A 21,065-nucleotide genomic window follows, 5' to 3' on the forward strand; every position below is an offset into this window, starting at 1 on the left:
TTATTATGACATTTGCATTCATGAATATCGTGGGCTTTGGCCATTTTTTTTTTTTTTTTTTTTTTTTTGCCATTTTCCTCTCTTGCCTTTCATTGGGCCTTTTTTCCTTCCAGACAGTCCCCTTCTGTTTTAATTACAGTATTAATATATACAGATATATATTACATACACATATGTACTGCATATGAGAGAAAGTCTTGCTTGTTCATGTAACATGATGGTTTCTAGTTCAAACCATTTTCCTGCAAGTGACATAATTTGATTCTTTTTTTTTAATGGTTGAATAAAACTCCATTAAACACTCACAAGTGCGCGTGTGCACACACACACACACACACACACACACACACACACACACACACACACACACACAATTGGCTTTGCCCATTTGTCCCTTTGGACATCTACACTGACTCCACACCTTGCCTATTGTGAATGGCTGCAGTAAGCATGATGTGTGGGCATCCCTTTGCTGTGGCGTTTTACTTCCTGCAGGTATGCATTCAGGAGGGCCGCAGCTGCATTTTGAGGAAGGTGTGTACTGACTTCCATAGCAGCTAACTGATTAGCATTCTGGCCAGCAGTCTATAAGGGCCCCTCACCACATTCATGCCCACGTTCGCTGCTTGTTTTCCTGAACTGCGGTGAGATGGATCCTCAATCTCATTTTTATTTGTATTTTCAATGACTGAAAAATGCCTGGCCACTTTCTCTATATATTCACTGGCTATTTTTATTCCCCTGAAGAATTCTCTCTTCAACTCATTTTCCACGTATTGACTAGAAGATGTAGTGTTCTGCATTTAATTTTTGAGTTCCTTATATAATCACTAGATTGGTCCCCTTCTTAGGTGAATGGCAAGTTCACTCCCATTCCGCAGGCTGCATCTTCGCTCTGGCAATTGTTTTCTTCACTGTTCTTTGATCTGATGAAACCTTATGTATCAAACTTTCTGTTGTTTCTAGGGCCATTGGAGCCCTTTTTGGAAAGCCTTTGCCTCCGCCATGAAGCACTTCCCCTATGTTTTTTTTTTTCTAGCAGTTTCAAATTTTTCACCTCTTCCATTCAAGCCTTTGATCCCTCTTGAATTGCTCTGTGTAGGGAGAGAGAGAGCGCGCTATTGTTTTCCTCTTCCACGTGGGCATCTCCAGTTTCCTCAGCAACATTGGTTGAAGAAGCCATCTTTCCTTCCATGTGGTCTATGCCTCTGTGAAAACTAAGGTGGCTGTAGCTGTGTGTTTGTTTTCCGACCCTCTATTCTATTGCATTGGTTACATGCTTATTTCTGTGTCTGCGGTGTGGTGGGTTTGTTTGCTCTGGATGTAACTCCAAACACTGTGTTGATGAGAGTGGAAGAAGTGGACACCCTTGTCTGTTCCTGATTTTGTGAATACTTTAATTTTTTTCACGATGCAATGTTGCCAATAGGGTTAACATGCAGTCTGAGCTGTGTTTAGGCATGTTTTTTCTATTCCTGGTTTCTTCTGGACCTTTATCAGCAGAAGATGTTGAACGTTGTCAAAGGCCATTTCTTCATCCACTGAGATGACCATGTGATTCCTACCCTTGAGTCTCTTTACGCACTGTATTGCATTTGTTAAATTGCATATATTGAATCATCCTTACAACTTTGAAATGAAACCAATTTGACCCCAATATATGCTATGTTTATTACATGAATGAATTCCTTTGCAAGTATTTTATTGAGAGTTTTTGTGTTTGTGTGTCATGAGAAAATTGGTTTATAGGGCTTTTGTTGCTGTTGCTATATTCTTAGTCAACGTGGTATTAGAGTAATATTGGCCTTGTAAGACAAGTGTGGTAACACCCTCTCCCTCTCTGTCTTATGGAATAGTTTGAGGAGCATTAGCATTCATTCTTTATCTTTGGCAGAATTTGGTCATGGGTCTGTGTAGTCCCTGGCTTGTCCTTCTTGGGAGACTTTTTATAGTGGCTTCAATCTCATCACTCCCTACAGAACTGTTAAAGCCTGCGGACTCGGGCAAGCTGCCTGGGTTTCAGACAGCAATGATCACACTCCCACCTTGGGGCTGATGGTCACCCTCCCACCCTGGGGCTGATGATCACACTCCCTCCCACCCTGGGCTGATTATCACACTCCCACCCTGGGGCTGATGGTCACACTCCCTCCCACCCTGGGCTGATTATCACACTCCCACCCTGGGGCTGATGATCACACTCCCTCCCACCCTGGGCTGATTATCACACTCCCACCCTGGGGCTGATGGTCACACTCCCTCCCACCCTGGGCTGATTATCATACTCCCACCCTGGGGCTGATGGTCACACTCTCACCCTGGGGCTGATGGTCACACTCCCACCCTGGGGCTGATGGTCACACTCCCACCCTGGGGCTGATGGTCACACTCCCACCCTGGGGCTGATGGTCACACTCCCACCCTGGGGCTGATGATCACACTCCCACTCTGGGGCTGATGATCACACTCCCACCCTGGGGCTGATGGTCACAGTCCCACCCTGGGGCTGATGATCACATTTCCACCCTGGGGCTGGTGGTCACACTCCCACCCTGAAGCTGATGATCACACTCCCACCCTGGGGCTGATTGTCACACTCCCACCCTGGGGCTGATGATCACACTCCCACCCTGGGGCTGATGGTCACACTCCCACCCTGGGGCTGATGATCACACTCCCACCCTGGGGCTGATGGTCACCCTCCCACCCTGGGGCTGATGATCACACTCCCACCCTGGGGCTGATGATCACCCTCCCACCCTGGGGCTGATGGTCACACTCCTACCCTGGGGCTGAAGGCCCTGTCAGCGCAAATAGAAAGGCTGGAGGTATTAGTGTTGGGAACCTTCCCAGAGCCACAGTTTTCTGGCTTCTGAACCGAGGTCCCTCTTTCTGTGGCTCAGTGCTCCACATGCTGGGTAATCTGTGGAGCGATTGGTAGAACAGTCTATTCCTGAAGGAAAGATGAGAAATCACAATAAATATTTTATAGTCTTTATCTTTTCTGTATTTTAGTTTTATGGCGTAAAACTTAATTCCTTCTCCACCTTACGTGCAATTTTAACCCAGTCAGTTTGTGGTAGAAGCTATGGCCTTGAATTTAAAGTGTTTGTGGGGACTGGGATGTGCCGAGCATTTAACAGATATTGATTGAGCCCCCAAGATGATGCCAAACCCAGAGCTGGGTGCTGGGGATTCAAAGAACCAGACAGCTCCTGCCCCTAAAAAAAAAACCAGCCTAATGGTAACTTTAACTGGGGATGGAGGCACTCCTCCTTGCTGGTCAGCAGAGAAGCGACCTGATACCAGGCAGAGCTGCTAGGCCCCCAGGCTGCACAGAAAAATCTCTCAGGAGAAAGCTGTCTGAGCAGAAGTAGGGGTGCATTTAGAAGGGACAGGGGTTTGCGTCTATGCGGGCAGTGAGATGCAGACTGTCCCCTGCTGTTTCAGTTATGGCTTTAGTGGGTTTGGCTCATAAAAAACTATTTTCAGAATTTTTTTTCCCTGTGTTCTGTTAGACTGTGCCTCAGATGAATGTACCTAGTGAGAGCTTTTCTGTTGATGGGTCTGTAGGTAGGTGGACAGATGGAAGGATGGATATGTGCTGATGGATAGATAGGTGGGTGGGTGGAGGGGTGAGTGGATGGATGGATCAATGCAGACATGTGGGATCTGTGCTCATGCTGAACTCCCTTCCCCTTAAGGTAACTGTGGACTCTCAGGTTGTGCGGCCGCCCATGAGCAGATATGGGTTCCGAATTGAGGATACAGGACACATGTATATCATCCGAACACCCTCACGCATACAGATCCAATGGCTCCACAGCTCCGGACTCATGATCCTGGAAGCCAGCAAAGCCAGCAAGGCTCAGGGCCATGGCCTATGTGGTGAGATGGGTCCCAGCTCAGGGAGGGGTGTACCTCCCTGGTCCCTCTCGGATACAGGCAGGTTCCCTTGCATCAGGATATGTGGTGACAGGGTATCAGGCTAGAGGTGGGACCAACAGAACTGCCAGTGTAGGGAGGCTGTTAGCAAGGACTACTCCAGGGTTCCATTGCCAATTGTCACTTTAGCCAGGTTCGTCTGTCAGCATCCCTGAAGGCTTCCTAATGCCACGTAACCATTCCTGTCCGCATGTGCTGGGGCCCTTTGTCAGACACTTAAACTCTTTGAGATCATTCACTTGAGGTCACCCACATAACAGCCCTGAGAAGTGGCCCTTAGTATCCTCACTGAACCAGAGACAAGCAGGGGCTCACAGGTCAAGTGGCTGTCTGATGGCGCATGGCAGAGTAGCTCTGATGTACACGGCTAGGGCTCCTCAGATGAAGGCATGGCTGCAGACAGCACTCGCTAAAGGCTGCATGTTAGCTATGGACACAGGTGCAGGGGGCTGTGTGTGTGTGTGTGTGGGTGTGGGGGTGTGGGTGTGGGGGTGTGTGTTTTGCAGGCTGTTGTTCCTTCCAGAGATACTTCATGGTAGGCTACTATGGTTGTGACTGGTGGATATTCATAGTCTCTCTCTCTCTCTCTCTCTCTCTCTCTCTCTCTCCTTTAAGTACCAGCTCTGAGAAGCAAAAAAAGACAAAGTTCTCTTTTATGGAGCTTCCACTATTACTGATAAAACATCTTTCCTTTTATATATACCACCACCATCACCATGGTCACCATCACCACCATGATCACCACCATCACCACCATTACCTCCACCACCATGATCACTACCACCATCACCACCATGATCACCACCATCACCACAATGATCACCACCATCACCACCATCACCACCATCACCACAATGATCACCACCACCACCACCATCACCACCATCACCACCATCACCACCATCACCACCATGATCACCACCATCACCACCATGATCACCACCATCACCACCATGATCACCACCATCACCACCATGATCACCACCACCATCACCATCACCACCATCACCAGAGCCACCACCACATCTTTCTCTTCTTTTCCACCATACTCTGGCAAAGATGGCAGGATGCAAGCAGACCATGTTTTCCCTAGAATACCTTTGGGCTACCCCCTTGGTGATTCAAAACCCAGACTCAAAATGTCACTATCAAGAAAATTAAGAAAAAAATCAAAGAGTTTTGTCTCAAGTGATGCTTTATATTTGCAAAAGTGGTGGTTGGAGATCTCAGAACAGAAGGCAGGCTGTTCATGTCTCTGTTTTATCTGAACTAACCCTGGCACATACACTGAGCCCCTACTAGGCAACAGAGAGTGTGCTGAGGTCGGTGAGACCTGGAAAAAAACCTTCCTTGACACTCAGCTAAAATCCTGCCAGCCAGTAGTTGTTGCACAGAATTAGATGGGTAGGTGGGATGCACCCTGGGATGAAGGACATTCAGAAGGGCACTGTAGGCCAGAAGAGTAACACAAAGGAAACCTCAGGCAAGAAAACGGACATTTGGAGCTGAGCACTCACCCAGAGGTGAGGGATGATGTGGGAAGTGCAGCCACATGAGCCCTTGGCCCCATCCCGCCATCCAGCACACCAGAAGCCTATTTCCCAAGACTGTGCTTTCCCAAATGACTAGTGACAATTCATGCCCCAAGATTCCTCCCTTCTCATAGCTCTCCACTGTTCAGCATGAGCTTCCACCTCCACAGAGGGGAGATGGAAGGGTCTATGCAGCGGGTGGTAAGGACCCTTCACCTCAACTCACGCTCCATTGGCTGGGCCGCAGCCGCACAGTCACATTCAACTGCAAGAGGGTCTGGGAAAAATGGATGACTGATTCCAGAAAGAAAAGGAAACAGTTGTTACAGTTAGCTAGCGGTCTCCATTGGAGCAGGCTCTTAGGGGATAACTTTCCACTCTGATATGCCCAACATAGACATTGAGAAAGTAAAATAAAGGCTCCTCGTTGCCTTTCACTCAGGCGCAGCTATCATTAGCATCCGGCTTCTCTCTCTCTCTCTCTCTCTCTCTCTCTCTCTCTCTCTCTCTCTCTCTCAAATATATACACACACAGTACACACAGAAATGTAGCATATACACACGTGTGTATGTGTACATGTATGTATGTATCCCTGACCCATTTTAAAGTAAGGTCAAAGCACTGTGTATTTTATCCCTACATATTTTGGTGTGTACTTTCCTACACAGCAGGTGCTCTGGCTCCCTGTGCCTCACTGTCCTTATCTGTCACACAGCAGAAAGAAAGCAGTAACATCTTTCAGAACTGTCTGCTGATTGCTCAGAGTGAGAGCTGAGGTCTGAGGTGCCAGGGTAGCACCAGCTTTGTGCCTCTTTTAGGTATCTGTGATGGAGATGCAGCCAATGACCTCACCCTGAAGGATGGGTCCGTGCTGGGTGAGGCAGAGGACCCTGTCCCCTTTCTGGATAGCTGGCAGGTGCCCAGCTCCTTGACCTCAGAGGGTCAGACCCGCTTCCGCCCAGACAGTTGTGCCACAGCTGACTGTTCGCCCTGCCTTCGCATGGTGTCCAACCGCACCTTCAGTGCCTGCCACAGCTTTGTAGGTGCCCATGGGGTGTAGCATAGGGGCAGGCGGCGGGGGGGGGGACTTCAGGGTCTGGGGTGGATAGCAGGGACAGCGTGGGACCCAGGATGTGGGGCACCAGGACGGATAGCTCTGTCTAATGCATTTGTCCAGGTCTCCCCAGAGTCATTCTGTGAGCTGTGGATTCGGGACACCAAGTACGTGCAGCAGCCCTGTGTGGCACTCACCGTGTATGTGGCTATGTGTCACAAGTTCCACGTGTGCATTGAGTGGCGGGGCTCCGACTACTGCCGTGAGTGGGGTCAGGGCACCTACTCCTGTAATTTTCTTGGTCTCATCCCGTTAGTGTGTGTCGGGCCTTCCCCGAGGCATCAGAAGTCAATGCTTTCCCAGGCATAGCCATTTCTTCACTCATTGATTATATTAATGAGCTTATAAATATTTTACACTTGTATTTAAATTTTACGCTACACATAACATATTTGATATTAATAAGCAAATTCTTTTGCTATGTTTATATTAATGATCATTAAGCAATGATTTTATTTTAATTCATCATATTTCATTTGAGTCATTTCTCTATACAGTGGGCACAGTAAAGATTGCTTCCTCCTAAAGTAGCGTGGGTCCATGGGAGGTAATGGGAGTGCATTCCGCCACACCTGTCTGGCTGCGGGCTGCTGGCTCCCTTAGCTTAACGTTTCTCATCTTTGGATCTCTCCTTCACTCAGTGAAGACAGAAATGGGATCTGCCTCTTTCTCGCCTCTAGCCTCTTAGAGTTGGGTCAGACAGGAGTAGAGCATTTTGATGTCCGGAAAGGATGGGAACCGCTCCTGAAAAGGCCTAAATATGACAGATGAAAAGGAAGACTTAAAGCACACAGAGTAGACTTTTTCAGACTGTGACTTCCAACACAGAGGGCATGAAGCCAATTTAAGTAGGGCAACACCAACATTTTTTTTAACGCAACAAAATACAAAATACACTAAGTATCAGGTATAGTGAGATTTTTTTTCTTCTTTCAACTTAGCAGCAATTTTCAGTCCAGCTGGTCACACGGGCAACTTGGAAAAACACTGGGCCCCATCAGAGGTTCACTTGATATGGCATGGAATCCTTGCAATGGGATTTCCAAAATGCCCAAAGGACTGCCCAGCAGGCTTGTGTGTACTAGGCCATAACTCCGGATCCACTGTCTATGGTCTAGAGCCAGGGATTGGCAAAGTTTTTCAAAGGCCGGAATAGAGAACACTGTGTCTTTGGGAGCCACACGGTCTTGGTCTCAAGGATTCTGCTCTACGCTTGCAGTGCAGAGACAGCCAAAGATGAGTGGTGTGTGACGGCTGACACCTGCAATCCTAGCACTTGGAAGACTGAGCCTGGGAGCTGAATTTTGCCTCAAGTAACGAGACCTGGAATCAACAACAAAACCCAAGCAATGCCAACAGCATTTACACAAACGAATGGGCGCATCTGTGTTCTAATAAAACTTTATTTGAAAAGCAGACAGTCAGCTGGGTGTAGGGGGGCAGTCCTTTGATGACTCCTGATCTAGGGGAAGGAGGTCCAGTGCGAAGCACCAGACTTAGGTACTCATCAGCTGAGGCTCTCTCTCTCTCTCTCTCTCTCTCTCTCTCTCTCTCTCTCTCTCTCTCTCTCTCTCTCTCTCTCTCTCACCCCTCCCCACTCTTGCTGCCCTCGCTAGGATCCCCGCCTGGGGACCAGACTATGTTTGATGTTCATTGTCTTCCCCACAGCCTTCCTGTGCTCCAGTGACTCTACCTACCAGGCCTGTGTGGCAGCTTGCGAACCCCCCGAAACATGCCAGGATGGGACATTGGGTCCACTGGACCCAGAGCAGTGCCAAGTGCTGGGCGAGGGCTGCGTGTGCTCTGAGGGCACCATTTTGCACCGTCGCCACTCTGCGCTCTGCATCCCTGAGGACAAGTGTGGTAGGTCCCTGCCCTCCTCAGGTGGGTCCCTCAAGCCCTGTCTCACACCAGAATCTTGTTGACTTCCTGCAGACCATGGCAGAGGCCACTTTGCACTTCCAGGTCTGCCTTGGGGTGGTTCATGTTTGGGTGAGAGGGGCCCTAGCCTGAGATAGTTTGGTCCTTAGTCCCCTACGTCCCTACACGCCCCCATTGCAGCCTGCACCGATAGCACAGGGGTGCCGCGTGCCCTGGGGGAAACCTGGAACAGTTCCCTCAGTGGCTGCTGCCAGCAACAGTGCCAGGCCCCAGACACCATTGTACCCGTGGACCTGGACTGCCCTGGTCCCCGACCTGAGAGTTGCCCACGCTTTGGAGAAGTGATCCTGTTAAGGCCCACAGAGGACCCCTGCTGCCTGGGGAGCGTCTGCGGTGAGTCCGCTCTCCACTTCCCTGGCCTTCGACTGTAACCTAGCAACAGGCTCCAGTTGAGCTTATTGTTTGACCATGAAAACTGGGGTGAGGCCTGGAAAATTAAAGCATCTTTTAGGGTGCTCACCAGAAGAAGTAGAGAACCAGGCTTTGGGGGCGGGGGGTGGGGGGGCAGGAGTAGAGGCTTGAGTTGATGTGGAGTGGGCATTCCAGTCAGCTCTTCCCCATGTAGACTCCATAAATTACTATCTTAGCGGCACCATGCCTGGTTCCCCTATAACGTGAGGCTGCTTGGCTGTGTGAGGATGTGAACACTGGCACACAGCACACCTAGAGAGATGTCTATTGCTCTTCAGACTCTGCCTTGGGGGATCCTCAGAGGCAGCCGTTTGAGGGTGAGGGCTGGGCACAGAGTGGAAGTAGCCCAAGTGTCCTGGCACCCAGTGGTACTGGTGAGAGCAGTGAGGACACCGGCCTCCAGGTGACAGGTTATGTGGCCTGCTGCCTAGTGTGTAACCAGACTCTGTGCGAGGGCCTTGCTCCCACCTGCCGCCCGGGCCACAGACTCATCACCCACTTCCAGGAAGACTCCTGCTGTCCCAGTTACAGCTGCGGTAAGAGCTTGGGACAGGAGAATTGCCTGGGCCTGAGAAGCTGGGGCTAAGCTGTGTTCTGAGTCCTGGGTGGGAGGAGCCCAGACACGGCCTGGCATGGCCTGCTGTCGGAGCTTATGTTCTGTTCTTTCCTCAGAGTGTGATCCCGGTCTGTGTGAAGCTGAGCAGGTCCCTACCTGTCGCCAGGACCAGGTCTTGATCGAGGGCCGCCTTGGGGACTCCTGCTGTACCTCGTACTTCTGTGGTGGGTGGTTGTGGGCTCTGCATCAGCCCCTTCCTCATTCCTGCTTCTGTGGGTGATTGAGAGGAAGGGCTGCACAAGAGGTGGGGGGTGGGTGGGGCATGGGGGGGGGAGGAGGAGGATGGACTTGTGTGTAAAGGGGTTAGAGGAAGAAGGCCAAAGTCACCATCCAGAAAGAGAAAAAAATGGGTCCCGTGCTGCCCCTAGGCTACCGAGCACAAGAGAGCAGGTGTGTTTTCAGGGCCATACTATTAAATATGAAAAATAAGATGCCAGGCAACAGATACGACACAGAGAAGTTTATTATAGAAGCATGGGAGAACAGAGGAGGGGAGGGGCACCCCAGAGAGAAAGAGACAGAGACAGCAAGAGAGAAGAGGAGGAAGAAAGAAGCAAGAGAGGAGAGAGAAAGAGAGAAAGAGAGAAGGAGGAGGAGGAGGAGGAGGAGGAGGAAGGTTTGGCTTTTTCATATGCTAGGCAACTGGCCCACCTCGTAGAGGGCAGGTAATGACAGTATAGGTTACTAGGCAGACGGGGTGCAATAGTCTAACAAGTGCTGTAAGTAGACATAGGAAGAGCATGTAGGTTCTGATGCCAGGATACCTGGGATGCCCCAAAATGCTGCTTTGGACTATTTAGGGGAACTTTGGACTATGTGGGGAACTTATACGACAGCACTGGCCCATCCCCACAGGCTGTGGTGAGTGTCCAGACCCCATGCCCGAGTGTCAGGAAGGAGAGGCACTGACTGTGCACCCGAATACCACGGAGCTCTGTTGTCCCCTGTTTCAGTGTGGTGAGTCCCCGGAGGGGCTCAATGAGGGTCACGCATGACAAGACAGTGGCCCCATGAGAAACTCTTGCCCTGGGGCGTCTGTAGGGGTATAAACAGGAGCTGGGAGGTAGCCAGTGCGGCCTCCTGAGCGTTTGTAAACTCTAACACGTCTGAGACTAATTTGTCCCCCCCCCCACCCCTCCCCCCGCCCGTCTCCTCTGCTCCTGCCGAATGCATCCCAGTGTGTGAGCACTTCCGCTGCCCACAGGTACAGTGTGGCATGGGCACTTCCCTGGTGGAGGTGTGGAGCCCAGACCGCTGCTGCCCCTACAAGTCCTGTGGTAAGTTTCAGTCAGGTGTACGTGGTACGTGGGAAAAAGAGGCCCCCCACACACTGTCAACTTTGCTGAGATCAGCCTCCTCTTGCCTCACTCTGAGCATGAAGCTGTCTGACAGCCTCCTCCCCAGGATCGTCAGAGGCTTTAGGCCGTGTGCTCAGTTTATCTTGGAAGGCCGACAGAAGCATCAGTGACCAATACTGAACAGTGGCGAGCTTTACACAAAACTTTGAAAGTTACTTGAAAGAGCTGGGGGACCGTCCTGCTCCTGGCTTTTGAATGCCTTTTCCAAAGCTCACTAGAATATTCTCTAGGTGAGGGCAGAGTCATACTCTGCTTTGTTCCTTGCGTTGTCTTTGGAGCACTGAACAAGCCCTCCACTGGGGAGCACTTAGACCCCCTTGTATGAGCCAGTGACCCAGAAGGGACTTCCCCAACTGCGAAGGTTCTCAGTCCTCAAAGCTAAAAGTGCTATGCCCCTTACTTTAGTCCTGGCTGCCTCCGGGCCACCTCTGCACAGCTGGACCTGCCCACAGTCTGGACAGAGCTCAGCTGCAGGAACATATGTGCGGGAAATGCAAGCGGAAGGAAGTTGCATCTTTGCAGTGTTTACTCCCAGGCCCTGCTGCTGGGCGGAGACAAAGGGAGATATCCAAGGGGCCTCCTTCACTTCCCTCCATCCCCAGTTAGGAGTACAACACTCAGGACTGTCCACCTAGCAAAGCAGGGGCGCTCCTGTCCCCTGTGGGGTGGGGGTGCAGGGTGGCGGGGGCGGGGGGGAAAGGAGGCTGTTTTTCTCTGCTCATCTTCTTGGCATGGGCTAGGCTAGGCTTAGAGCTGAGCCGGAGGAAGAATGGTCTGCTGTGAAGTATCTGAGCACCCCTGGTGAGGTAGGTTCTGGCCTCTTGTGTTTTTCAGAGTGTGATTGTGACACAATTCCTGTGCCCAGATGCCATCTGGTATGGAGACCCTGCCCTTTCCATCCTTACTGATCTGTTCCTCTTTTCCTCTCCTCTCTTCACTTCTTCTCTTTCCCCTTTCTGGAGACGCTTTTTTTTTTTTTTTTTTTTTTTTTTTAAAACTAATGCAGACAGCCCTGGATTTTGAGTCAGGACACGTGTCCAAGCTCCGTCCCTCACTCTGGGGACCCTGTCCTTTCTTTGGAGGGCCAGCTTACCTGTGTTGAGGGATAAGTACGCTGTGCTTTCAGGTGGTGGTGATCACGGTGGAGATGGTAGGGAGGATGGTGATGGCTGTGCTTGGTGGGTGACGAATACGGTGACGGTGGGGAAAATGGTCAGGGTGATGAAGAAGATGATGGTAGCGCTGGCTGGGAAGATGTTTGGAGTAGGGAAGATGATGAAGGCAAGGATGACAGTGGAGTCGGTGGGAGGATGGTCAGGATGGTGAAGATGATGATGGTGACGTAGATGGTTATAGTGAAGATGGGAGAGATGGTGATAGCACAGTGGCAGCCGCTTGGGACCTTACCACAGGCCTGAACTTTCCCAGGTCTTTCTAATGGATCACCTTATTAACTGTCATGATAAGTCCAAGAGATCGGTTCTGTAATGATCTCACCTATGTAAGCAAGGAAGCTGAAACTGGGGTCATGAAGCTGGTGGATCACAGAGCCAGGGTTAGAATCCTGTGACCCTTAACCTCGAGGTTGCGCGGCCGTTAGAGGTGTGTGTGAAGCGATGCTGGGCGGTTTCTGGGTTATGTACCCGCCGCCCTGTCCCTGCACACATTTTTCTCTCTTGCGCTCCTCTCCCCGCCCCCTTTTTTTTTCTACCCTGAAACTGGTAAAGAAAGCAGGGCATGAGCCAGGTGTGAGCCAAGTGGGTCTCTGTGGTAGCTGTTTTGTGTGGTTGCTTGCTGAGGGCAGGGGGCTGGACAGTGGGGAGAGTGACTGAGCTTCTGGGTGCTGAGGGGCCCCCAGGATTGGCATCTTCTTCCTGCCCGTTGCACACAGCCTAGTGACAGGCTATTTCTGAGGATGGGGCTGGGCTGCCCACTCTGGACACTGACTTGTTCCGTCACCCACAGTGGGAAAAGTCCCAGTTGGATGAGGTGTCCATGCACAGCAAAGAGAACGTGTGTGGCTGCGCCAAATACGAATGTGGTGAGTGGTAAAGGGCAGATGTGGGAAAACTAGGGGCATGGTGGGCCTCAGGTGGGCCAGCTGGGAGGGGCCATCATGCCTGGCTGGGCTCTTCAGGACAGTTCCTCTCCCTTCCCCTGTCCAGTGAAAGCCCCCGTATGCCTGAGCCGTGAACTGGGGGTCATGCAGCCAGGCCAGACTGTGGTAGAGCTCTCAGCGGATGGCGTGTGCCATACATCCCGATGCACAGACGTGCTGGACCCTCTCACCAACTTCTACCAGATCAACACCACCTCTGTCCTTTGTGACATGCACTGCGAGGCGGTAGGGACAAATGTGGAGTGCACGCAGTCAGGAGGGCCGGGCTGGCAGATCCTCAGCAAGTTGCCCCCTGCTCCAGAAATCAAGACTAGAGACTAGGCCTCAGAGGCCTCTGGAGAGGAGCCCAGTTAGGGGAGGCTGGGGCGGGGACAGCAAGAGCAAAGGGATGAAGTGAAAAGCTTGTGAAGACGCCTGGCTTCTACCAGCGTCTAATACTACTTGAATAAAGGGGTTAGATTTGGCCCATCTTTCAACTGAGAAAAGTGAGACTTACGGAGGCTGAGTGGTTTATAGAAAGCACAGCAGGGACTGAGGTCCTAACTGAGCTCTGTGTGGAGCCTACACTGCCACTATCGATGACTACAGTGCTGCCTCTGTAAGGGTGGGGGCTCCTTGCTCCCTAGGGGCTGGGTTTAGGTGCCCAGTGCTAATTGGGCCTCAGGAAAAGACAGGCAAGACCTGCTGCCTGAGGGAGGCCGTGGGTCTTCTTTCTGAGCACCTAAAGATGCTCTCCTCAATCCCCGGGCTCCACCAGAGACAAGCAGATATCAGGCACCTGAGGGGTAAATGTGGGTGCAAGGCTGATGTTGCCTTCTCTCCCTCACCTTCAGAACCAGGAGTACGACCACCCACGGGACCTCGCGGCCTGCTGCGGCTCCTGCAGGAACGTGTCTTGCCTCTTCACCTTCCCCAATGGCACCACTTCACTGTTCTTGGTAAACAGTTCCTAAGCCCACTTGGGACGGGCCCACTAAGACCCTAAGACAGGGCGTCTCCTTGGGCCCCAGACTGGGGCTTGGTTATGGAGCACTAGCAGCGCTTGCTCCTGGGCTGTGCGTGTCTTCAGGCCTTGCTGTCCTCACCTCCCACCGGTGTGTTCTCTAGCCTGGTGCATCCTGGATTGCAGATTGTGCCCGCCATCACTGTGGCAGCACTCCCCTGGGCGCTGTGCTTGTCCGCTCGCCCATCAGCTGCCCTCCGCTGAATGAGACTGAGTGTGCCAAGGTCAGTGTTTTCCCCTGTGGACTGGTGGGAGAAATTTGGGCCAGAATCCTGCACATTTTTTTTCTCAATCACACCCCATGTCTAGGAACATACGACCACAACTCAAGGCATGCAGTCATGTGTCTAGGACCCATCTCAAATCATTGATCACTCATACTCCATAGGGGCAACAGAATACACTCAGCATGCCAGTGTGTATACCACGCACTGACACGCTTGCAGATGGGCACACTCTTGCAATACACATACCAGGGTTATACGCACATGTCTCGGATGATAGGGTGCCAGGGGTCCACCGTAAGATAATAGGCATTTGAAGATTTCTGCCTCTTTAGATAATAGACTCACAGGCTGTGGCTCAGTGGGCACAATGCTTGCTTAGCATGCAGGGAGCCCCGGGTTCAACTCTCCTACAGAGCTCTTGCTTTGGGGCACCATGAAAGGAAGACTACATTAGACTCTTTGTGTATTATTTATTCAGTTGTTTTTTGTTTTGTTTTGTTTTGTTTGTTTGTTTGTTTGTTTGGGGGGGGTTTTCGAGACAGGGTTTCTCTGTGTAGCCTTGGCCATCCTGGACACACTTTGTAGACCAGGCTGGCCTCAAACTCACAGTGATCCGCCTGCCTCTGCCTCCCTAGTGCTGGGATTAAAGGCGTGCGCCACCACGCCCGGCTATATTCAGTTGGTTTTTGAGACAGCATTTTACTTAGTATTTCTGGCTAGCCTGGAACTCACTGTATAGACCAGGCTAGCCTAGGACTCCTAGAAATCCACCTGGGATGGCACACATGCACTGCCATGCCCAGCTCTCTAAGACTGCTTTTGCCTGTCATGGGATCTTGGATCCTGGCCTGGAACATGGATTCTCCACCCACTCTTCATCTCCCTCTAGGTCGGCGGCTCTGTGGTACCATCCTTGGAAGGATGCTGCAGGACGTGTGAGTGAGCATGGCAGAGGTCCAGGGTTCCATGTGCAGGAGGGAGGGGGTGCGCATAGGTGGCCAAGGGGCCATGTTCCCAGCCTGGTGTCTATGATGGTAGCTCTCAAGGTGAGTGAGTAGACCAAGGGAAGACCCACCAGCTGAAGGTCATAGCCCCAGTGCAGATGATCAGGTGGCCAGAGGCCACATGTCCATGAGTTCTGTCCTGATTACAAGGTCTCTGCCTCTTGCTGGAGATAAATGACAATAGCCATTCCAGGCAGGACATCCTTCACTCCCCAGGCTCATCCGGCCTCCTTCTGTCCCTGATGAAGACTCTGGCCCATATGTCCCTCTCACTGATTTCTATTCTATAGCCAGGAATCCAGGCCTTGAAGCCGCCTCTTTGGGGAGACTTAGGTTTCCAGAGCCCTGGCTGTCAGAGAGAAACCTCACTGTCTCACACTTTGCTCCTGGAACTCTTAATATCTGGAACCAGCATCTTAGCCACACGCACTTGAATGGATCCATCAGCTTCATGATCTTTGCTCACATGCTTCCCCTTCTAGGATGCTCAGACCCTGTGTCCAAAGGACCAGAGGCTTTCAGCTCACTTAGGTCCACATCACTTACTACAGGGAAGCTCGGCTCCAGATCTTAATTGGCTGATCCATGACTCATAACCTCACATGCCCCGAATGTCCTGTATTTCCCCATGTGGCCTATGCCCCTCTCCTCAGTTTCCTAGGATGCTTATTTCCCATGATCCCTATTAGGCCCACCACTCCTCTATGGGTTAGTGCTCACTGCTCCTCAGTCACTTGCCCCAGAAGTACATAGGACTGGAAGCAGGCAGACACATGGCTGTTTCCAAGTGTTCCTTCTAGGTGGTCCTAAGTCCTGAGGGTGATGGAAAGGGGCCACTTCCTGCCTCTGATGAAGGCCATTTAGCCCACATACGTGCTGGGTACTGAGCCACATCTCTTGGGTTTCAGCAGCTCTCATTTATCTGGTCTCCACTCATGTCCGAGGGCATCACCATTCTTTCCCCCACACTGGGCACAGCCTTCCATATTCCAGGACCCACAGGGCTGTGGCCAGGGCAGCCCTCCACTCTGCTGCCCTTCCCCGCAGAGTCTCAGAAGTTAAGAGAAAGGATTCTGCCCAGTTGGTTTCTCACAGGTCTGGTGAGCTTACGCAGGGCAAGCCCGTGCCTCTGACAGATATCTGAAGAGTGCCACTGGGTGCCAGTTACTAGCCTGGGATCTGAGGGCATGGCATAAAGGCCACCCTTTGGGGGTGGGGAACAGGCACAGTAGATAGCGGTTGGAGGCTTCGAGATCTTCAGCATCCAAGTCATAAAGAGTCACACCAGAGTCCACAACCACACATCTCTCCATACCCAAGCCCCAGCACTGACGTGTCATCCCTGCTGGAGATCCTGGGTACATTTTCACACCCTCTCTGATCTTCTGAGGTGTGAAAGAACATTTGGATTGAGAACAGGAACTCACATTGCAGCGAAGAAGGCCACCCAGGCTTAGGCCTCCAGAACGCAGTTACAGGCAGGCCTCTGGCCAGACAGATTGCTCCTGGCACAGAATGAGGAGAGGAGGGACCAGGGAGAGCCGAGCAGGGGAACTCCAAGGTGCAGAAGAGGCATCTAGAAAGATCTCGGTGGGGGTTGTGGGGAAAAGTGCTCAAGGAGGTGAGGCGTGAGAGAGTTCTGTGAGTGGTTGTCTGGGAGAGATGTGATCCAGGCAGGAAAAAAAAACTCTATAATGCCAGGGGGCCCTGCTTGAGAGCTATGGAGTCCCCAGGGATCTTGCTGTGTGGAGCAGTTAGAGCACCCTGTTTGGGGCTTGAGGTTTCCATTCATGGCAGAATCTTACTGCTAGGTGCTCTCTCAGAGTAGAAACTCCGAAGCTTAGAGAGAGTGCAAAGATGTAGCCCGGATGACAGATGAGTGTTGGGGCTTGGGTTTGGAGATAGCCTGCCCTTGTCTCAGACCTTCCTCACAGTGCAGGGCCCTGAGGCGCTGTCTAACCACCTCATGCGCCTTCCTCTGTCTCACTGCTCAGGCTGCTGCCTTCCTTGGTGTCACTTCCTTCTAAGATTGTGGGTTAAAAGGGTTTCCCCTTGCCGGAGAGGGACAGTAAGGCATGGGCACCAACCTGGAAGAGGAGCACTCTCACAGGATGTTATCTACCCCAGGCTGGCCCATCCTGATGCCAGGCTGGGGCCCAACTGTTTTGTCTACCCTGCCCCTCCCAGGTAAGGAGGATGGGCGTTCCTGCAAGAAGGTGACCATCCGCATGACCATCCGCAAGAGCGACTGCCGGAGCAACACCCCTGTGCGTGAAGAGATGGGCATCACAGTGGGGTGGACGGGATGAGGGCGGGCCTCCCTTGCTGACATGTGTGTCCCCAGGTGAACCTGGTGTCTTGCGATGGGAGGTGTCCTTCTGCCAGCATCTACAACCACAACATCAACACCTATGCCCGCTTCTGCAAATGCTGCCGTGAGGTGGGACTGCAGCGCCGTTCTGTGCAGCTCTTCTGTGCCACCAATGCCACCTGGGTGCCCTACACAGTACAGGAGCCTACGGATTGCGCCTGCCAGTGGTCCTGAGCCCTGGGTGCCAGGGCTAGCTGGGTCACCCCTACTACCTTCATGTTCTCCTTCTGTTGGCCTAGGTGACTAGGGGGAGAGAGGTTAAACATGGGAGAGCTTGTTTGCTCTGTGTGTGTGTGTGTGTGTGTGTGTGTGTGTGTGTGTGTGTGTGTGTGCACGTAACGGTGAGCAGCATCCACAAGGGACCAAAATAGGCTCCACTGGCCATCCTGGCTCCCTCTATGGGTCTCTCCACACACACATGGGAAAGTGCCATTGCTCAGGGCTTCTGGAACTCAACTCTACATGCCTTGAGGTCAGGAAGGAAGCTGCAGACCCAGTAGCTAAAGGCTTCGTACATCTGTGACTCTGGCTAGGGTTTCTTGGTGGAGGGTCTGAGACTTCCGTGCAACCAAAGCCGAAGCCAGTGCTGGCCTAGGGTTAAGATTTGGTGGCCTGCTTCTTTCCTATCTCACTTAACAGTGGGAGAAACACAGCAGAAGGAAAAGGGATTTAGCCAACATTCAGGTCTGGGTCAAGAGGTCCAGGACATTCCTAAGCAAAGAGGGTGGGCTTGGGGACCCACGGCTGCCTGTGGAGATCTATGAGGCTACGCTCAGAGACCAAGGAGTTAGCGCTAGACTCCTCCAGCCTCAGAGGGTGCCCTGACATTCTACAAAAGCAAGTCCAGATTGAGCAGGTCTAGGTCTGTGCCCTCCCTGTGTCACATGCTCATCCTCAAGGCAGGTTTGCAGATGTGCGAAGGATGAGCAAGGGCCCAGGTGCCCATCCCAGATGTTGGTGAGTAGTCCACCTGTCTAAGCAGCTCTGGGGTATAGGTGGCATTTCCAGCCTGAAGTTCTGTGCCTTTCTCTCCAAGGGTGTGATAAGTGTGTTTGTGCAAGTTCCTGGGTGTGTATTTGTGGCAGAGCTAATTCCGGTCTCAGTACTACCTGGGATTGTATTGATGGAGAATGTCTGTAGGTGAAAATACAGTCATGTGAGTGTGCAGTCCCAGCATCCTCGAGTGTCTGTCAGAGCCTTGCCTCCAAACTAAAGTGCCCTCCCTAAAGCCAGGGCCAGAGCGCCTGTCCACACGCTGCCACTCTGCACATCTCCTCCTTCTTGCTCTGTGCTACTGGCTCTCAAAGTTCACAACCCGCTGTTGTTCAGGTCCCAGCATTGCCCTGATGCCCCCATGAGGCAAAGGCACTCTGTCAGCACGGTCCCCACATCTGCTTTGCCTCTGTAACTCTTCTGTGTTTCGTTCATCTATCAATAAATTGCAAGAAGCCTTCCAAGCATCTCTGAGGATGCCAGGCTTGCCTCGAATTCAGGAGAGTGTCAGCTGTAAGGTGAAGATCGCTGGGAGGGCCCTGGGGTCCTTCTGGACTCCCGCAGTTTGCCTGTTTTTCCTGCATCACCCCACCTCTCACCCAGGCACCCCTACTGCCTGGCCCTATTCCCAGCCTCTCAGCCCACACTCCCAGCACTGCTGCCAGGTCACTCCGGGGAGGACCAACCACTCCAGGCTAAAACACTTCCGGGAAAGATGAACAAACCGCCAACCCTGGCCTGCACTGTGGGACATGAGAGTGAGGCCTTCCCAGCTGTGCCCCCTACACTGTGAAACATGCAGGAAGGAGAGGGAACAGAGGACTGCAGCTAGTGGTGTCCAGTTGCCCCCCAACACTGAGACCCGCAGCTTCAACAAGAGCATGCAGAGAATTCAGAATGCTAGCTGAAAGTAACATCTTTGGGTATGTCACAGTGCTTTTGGGCAACCAGTGTAGCTTAGCTGTGGCCCTCCAAAGAGGCACTGCATACCCTTGGAACCTGTGAAGAGGCCACCATCTTACACGACAAAGGGTCATTTCTGGTGTCATTGGGTTAAGGACTTTAAGGGGAGGCAATTAATCTGGATTACTCAGATGTGTCCTTAGAGAGGTGGCAGGAAGGCTGCTGGTCTTGGTTTTTGAGGGCAAGTGGACACCACTAGCTGTGGTCCTCTGTCCCCCCAGCGACATCTTCTCCAAGGCCACACCCCCTAACCCATAGAGGCTGTTCTCATTCAAAGTACTGCAGCCAGTAAGGTGCTTGCCATGCAAACAGGGGGGTTCAATCCTTGAACCCACTTTAGAAAGCCAGGCATGGGGGCTAAAGAGAGCTTTGCAATTAAAAGCACATGCCGCTCTTGAAGATCTGGGCTCACTTTGTGCATGCGGTGCACACACATGCATGGAGGCAGAATGCTCATTTCCTAATAAGCCTCTTTTTAAAAGATGGGTGCAATGGGGGTATGTTTGTAATCCCAACACCTAGAAGGTGGACACAGGCAGATCGCCGGGGCCCAGTGGCCAGCCAGCCTGATAGGTGACCTCTAGGCTAGTGAGAGAGATCTCAAAAAGTGTAGTTCCATGTTCTGATGAGGAACAACATTGGAGGGTTAGTTCTCTCTCTCTCTCACACACACATATACTCATGCATGCGTGTACAATGCACACACATGTACACACATACACACATGCATATACACAATACACCAAACACATACATTCATGCACATGTACACACGTACACATACATACATTCATGCATGTGTGCACAATGCACACACATATACACACATGCACACACACATGCATATACACAATACACTAAACATACACACATACATTCATGCACATGTACACACACACACACACACACACACACACACACACACACACACATACACACAGGCTTCTTAGGGGAACAATTAAATAAGCTGGTACAGCCACACCATAGCCTACCATGCACCCCTCTAGTGAACTGACATGTTGGGCTCTCCAGGACATGTCGCATGAAAATGGCAAACTGTGAGTAGGTTCCCACATGAACCTAGCTCCTTCATTGCCTGGGTGTGGGCCACACATCCCCAGTTGTGCTACTCTCATGCCTTTGAAGGGTTTTCACAGCTCAGTGTGGCCCTTCATGGCTATTCTAGCCAAGTAGCTCAATGGCGGCTTTGGTCCTGAAATAGGCCACGTAGTTCCAAGGACCTCAGTGGTCATTGCTGTGCTCAGAAGCTGCGTATAGCAGACTAGACCCAGGACTCCAAGGACACCTCTACATCCCCGACTCTTCCTCACTCCGCCTAGGCCTAGGACATAAAACCCAGAAGCCACACATCCCACTGGTAGAGGCTTGGTGGCCACCGCAGGGTGGCTGCCCAGCCTGGAAACCCCTGTGACGTATTTGCAAACACGAGGGGCTTTGAGCTGCAGA

The 21,065-nt window shown here is 51.8% G+C and overlaps 1 protein-coding gene across 1 annotated transcript in view; it reads left to right on the forward strand.

The window, feature by feature from the left end:
• Otog (otogelin) overlaps positions 1-17,816 on the forward strand; it is a 67,720-nt gene extending 49,904 nt beyond the window's left edge. The window contains 17 exon segments of the mRNA XM_051148562.1: positions 3,705-3,888; positions 6,297-6,517; positions 6,656-6,794; positions 8,261-8,455; positions 8,654-8,866; positions 9,376-9,480; positions 9,617-9,724; positions 10,416-10,517; positions 10,739-10,837; positions 11,753-11,793; positions 12,884-12,959; positions 13,084-13,262; positions 13,871-13,975; positions 14,145-14,264; positions 15,157-15,202; positions 17,459-17,538; positions 17,616-17,816. Coding sequence (XP_051004519.1) covers positions 3,705-3,888; positions 6,297-6,517; positions 6,656-6,794; positions 8,261-8,455; positions 8,654-8,866; positions 9,376-9,480; positions 9,617-9,724; positions 10,416-10,517; positions 10,739-10,837; positions 11,753-11,793; positions 12,884-12,959; positions 13,084-13,262; positions 13,871-13,975; positions 14,145-14,264; positions 15,157-15,202; positions 17,459-17,538; positions 17,616-17,816 — 2,214 coding nt within the window.
• The last annotated feature ends 3,249 nt before the right edge of the window (positions 17,817-21,065 follow it).

This window comes from Acomys russatus, chromosome 7, assembly GCF_903995435.1.
Source record: "Acomys russatus chromosome 7, mAcoRus1.1, whole genome shotgun sequence".
Taxonomy (NCBI): Eukaryota; Metazoa; Chordata; class Mammalia; order Rodentia; family Muridae; genus Acomys; species Acomys russatus.